At 39.9% G+C, this 3,768-nt stretch overlaps 1 protein-coding gene across 1 annotated transcript; it reads right to left on the minus strand.

The window, feature by feature from the left end:
• Positions 1-1,659: 1,659 nt before the first annotated feature.
• On the minus strand, positions 1,660-3,251 carry LOC109243706. Its single transcript, XM_019410681.1, has 4 exons — positions 2,930-3,251; positions 2,373-2,872; positions 2,207-2,285; positions 1,660-2,096 (listed from the first exon to the last, which is right to left on the minus strand). The coding sequence occupies exons 1-4, from the start codon at positions 3,249-3,251 to the stop codon at positions 1,660-1,662; spliced, it is 1,338 nt and encodes a 445-aa protein (XP_019266226.1).
• Between the last annotated feature and the right edge of the window lie 517 nt (positions 3,252-3,768).

The raw sequence follows: 3,768 nt of genomic DNA on the forward strand, positions 1-3,768 counted from the left end.
AGATAAACCAGGAGGAAGTCTCATATACGCTTCCTCATCCAGATCACCATGCAAGAAAGCATTATTAACATCCAATTGAAATAGGGGCCATCACTTCTTAATTGCCACAGCAACAAGAGTCTTGACAATAGACATTTTTACAATTGGAGAAAAAGTTTCATGAAAATCAATACCTTCAACTTGAGTATCACCCAGAACCACCAACCTAGCCTTATACCTTTCAATTCTACCATCAACTCTACACTTAACCCTATAAACCCATTTGTAGCCTATAGGCTTCTTCCCAAGGGGAAAAGGAACAACCTGCCATGTGTTGTTGGCTTCTAAAGCCTCAAATTCAGCTCTCATGGCATCCTGCCATTCTGGAACAACTACTACCTGAGAATAAGTTGAAGGCTCAAGAACAGGCAACTGATTAGAAATAGGAGGTGGAGGATCAGATGTGGAGTCAACTGAAGCTGAGTTGCAGACATAACTTTGAAGATATGCAGGCTGTTTGTGTTCCCTAGTGGACCTTCTTAAATGAGGAGGTTCAGGAGATGAAGATGATGAATGAGGAGAATGAGATGAAGAAGGTGAAGGTGAATGTGCAGAAGAGGAAGAAGGGGGAGTGGAAACAGAAGGAACATAAGGAATGGAAGCAGGAGAGAGGGAAGGAAAAGAAGAAGAGATAGGGCTTGCACCCAAGGAATGAGTATGAACAGGGTGAGATGAAGGAGGTAAATCATCAAAACAAGCAGAGAAAGGGAAAGGACACATACTAGAAGAGACAGAGGAAGATTGGAGAAAAGGAAAAATGTGTTCATGAAATACCATCCCTAGAAACAAAACAAGAATGAGACTCCATATTGTACAACTTGTAGCCTTTCTTGGCAAAAGGATACCCCACAAGCACACATGGTACAACCCTTGGTTGGAATTTATCCCTAGGAGGCTTAGTCACAGTAGAATAACAAAGACATCCAAAAGCTCTAAGATGTGAGTAAGAAGGCGGCTTACCATAAAGAAGTTCAAAAGGACTCTTGTGAGATAGAAGGGGAGAAGGAAACCTGTTCATCAAATAGGTAGCTGTCAAGATACAATCACCCCAGAATCTAATGGGAAGATGGGACTGAAAAAGTAAATCCCTAGCAGTATCAAGCAAGTGTCTATGCTTCCTCTCCACGATCCCATTTTATTGAGGAGTATGGGGACAAGAGGTTTGATGCACAATTCCTTTATCAGAGAAGTATTGAGAACCAGAAATACTAGACCCCAACTCCAAAGCATTATCACTTCTTACAATTTGCACCTTGGTGTGAAAATGGGTCTCTACCATGGCAATGAAGGCTTTCAACATATCAAAGGCATCGCTTTTGGATCCTAGGAGATGGGTCCAAGTAGCTCTAGTATAGTCATCAACTATGGTCAAAAAATATTTGGATCCAGTATATGTGGGTGCATGGTAGGGTCCCCAAGTATCTATATGTATTAATTGAAAAGGAGCAGTTGATTGTGTTGAACTATCAGGAAATGTTTATCTAGTTTGTTTGGCTAAAGGGCAAATAGGACAAGAAAGAGATTGTTTAGAAGACAAATGTGGATTGCATGCAGAAAGAGATTTCATTTTGGAAAAAGACAAATGCCCAAGTCTGTAATGCCAAATAACATCCTCTTTATTCACTTTATATGTGCAACAGTGGCTCCATTAGTATGATCAATAGACAAGCTTCCAGTACTACTAGGTGCACTAGGAAATACAGTAGAGGAAGGATTACAAGGAATATAACAAGGAAAAACATTGGGTAAAGTAGCATGACAACACAAAGGGCCAGAATTTGCAGGAAGTTGAAACAACTTGTAAAGCCCATTGTCTGGTCTACCAAGCACCACTGGCTTCTTCAGTGAAGGGCCCTGTAGAGTACATGCAGTATTGGTAAATTGAACTATATCACCTGGCTTTTCAACCAACTTATAAACAGAAATGAGATTGTGTTGAAAGCTAGGGACATAAAGAACATTATGAAGAGTAAGATCAGGGGACAAAGTTAATGAACCAATATTGGTAACTCTAACTTTATAACCATTAGGAAGAGAAACTAAGGAATGGGTAGAGTCTGAATATCAAAGAGAAGGAATTTATCAAAGGTCATATGATCAGATGCTCCATAATCTATGATCCAAATAGTATTCTCTATTTTAGTAAGTAAACAAGTTCTGAACAAACCATTCTCAGGCAACAACTTACCAGCAAAATTAGCAGAAGCCAAAAGATTTGGAGCAGCAAAAGAAGCAGAAATTTGAGACTGTTGAAGCAGACTGATCAACTAGGAGTATTGATCTTTAGTCAATCCAGGCAAAGTGCAAAGCTGCTCAGATTCAGCATGCATGACAAGACCACCAGCATTTCCAGTCTCATCAGAGTTAACAGGAGTTTGAACCTCAACGTGTGCTGCAGTTCTCCTAGGTGTATTACCTTTAGTGAACTTGAAATTTTGAGGAAAACCATGCAGCTTGTAGCATTTTTCAATAGAATGCCCTGGTTTCTTACAGTATTTGCAAATGAGAGAGGACCTTTGATTGTCTGGTCTTTGAGGATTGAAATTCACCTTAGAGGGGAGGGATTGTTTGGACACTCCAGCATTAAAAGAAGCAGAGTTTGAGTTTGAAGGAAACTGAGAAATGGAGGATACTTGCCTTTGTTTCTCATCACTTAGTAGAATCCCATAAATTGTACTCATAGAAGGAAGGGGCTTTATCATCAAGATATTGCTTCTGACTTGGAGGTAAGTATCATTGAGTCCCATTAAGAATTGGTATACCTTCTGCTCTTCCTCAACCTTTTTATTTCCCCCACATGTGCATACAGAGAGGTGATTAACAGAAATGGAAGCTATTTCATCCCAAAGTTATTTTATTTTGTTGAAATAGGAGGCAATGTCCAAAGGACCCTGAGAAATGTGAGATAACTCCTCCTTAAGTTCAAAAATTCTAGCACCATCAGCCATACATCTCTCCTCTAATTTATGCCAAATGTCTTTAGCTAGTTCTGAATACTCAACACTATGAGAAATCTCCTTGGTGAGAGAATTGGTCAGCCAAGACACAACTAAATCATTACAACGTTGCCATTGCCTGACTAAAGGGGAACCAACAGGTGGTTTTTCAGTAGTGCCATTTATAAAATCCAATTTATTGCGTACAGACAGAGCCACCAGAATATTTCGACGCCAGCTTCCATAGCTAGTGCCATCAAAAGGAGTGATCGTCATAGCGAATGAAAGGTCAATCCCACACAATATCAAATAGAGCAGCAACGATTAAAAAAAATAGACGATGAAAGAGACGATGTTACCAACACCTTCTCGACCGGAAGGAGACGGCCTTCTAGCAGCAATAGAGGAGCCCTAATCTTCGAAAATGAGCTCCAATGAGAAACCCTAACACACCAGATGAACTCAGCCAGATGGAAATCAACAATCAAAACCCTAGATATCCGAACAATTCCAATCGACGCAGAGATTCTCACAATTTGACGAAGAATCTCACAATTTATGAAGAAACCAGGACGTTCGAACCTCAAATCGAGAGACGGAAGAACGAATTTGAAGTAAAAACCAAAAAACGATCTTAGGTGCGAAATTAAGAAGATTTGAATGAATGGCTACGAGCTTAGCATCGGAAAAAGGATTGAAAGGCCAGAATTAATGCTTCCCGCTCTGATACCATGTTAGAAATGCGAACTCAAGCTTGAATTTGATCATCCATGGCTAAATTTTACAGTTATCA

Source organism: Nicotiana attenuata, unplaced genomic scaffold (assembly GCF_001879085.1).
Source record: "Nicotiana attenuata strain UT unplaced genomic scaffold, NIATTr2, whole genome shotgun sequence".
Lineage (NCBI taxonomy): Eukaryota > Viridiplantae > Streptophyta > Magnoliopsida > Solanales > Solanaceae > Nicotiana > Nicotiana attenuata.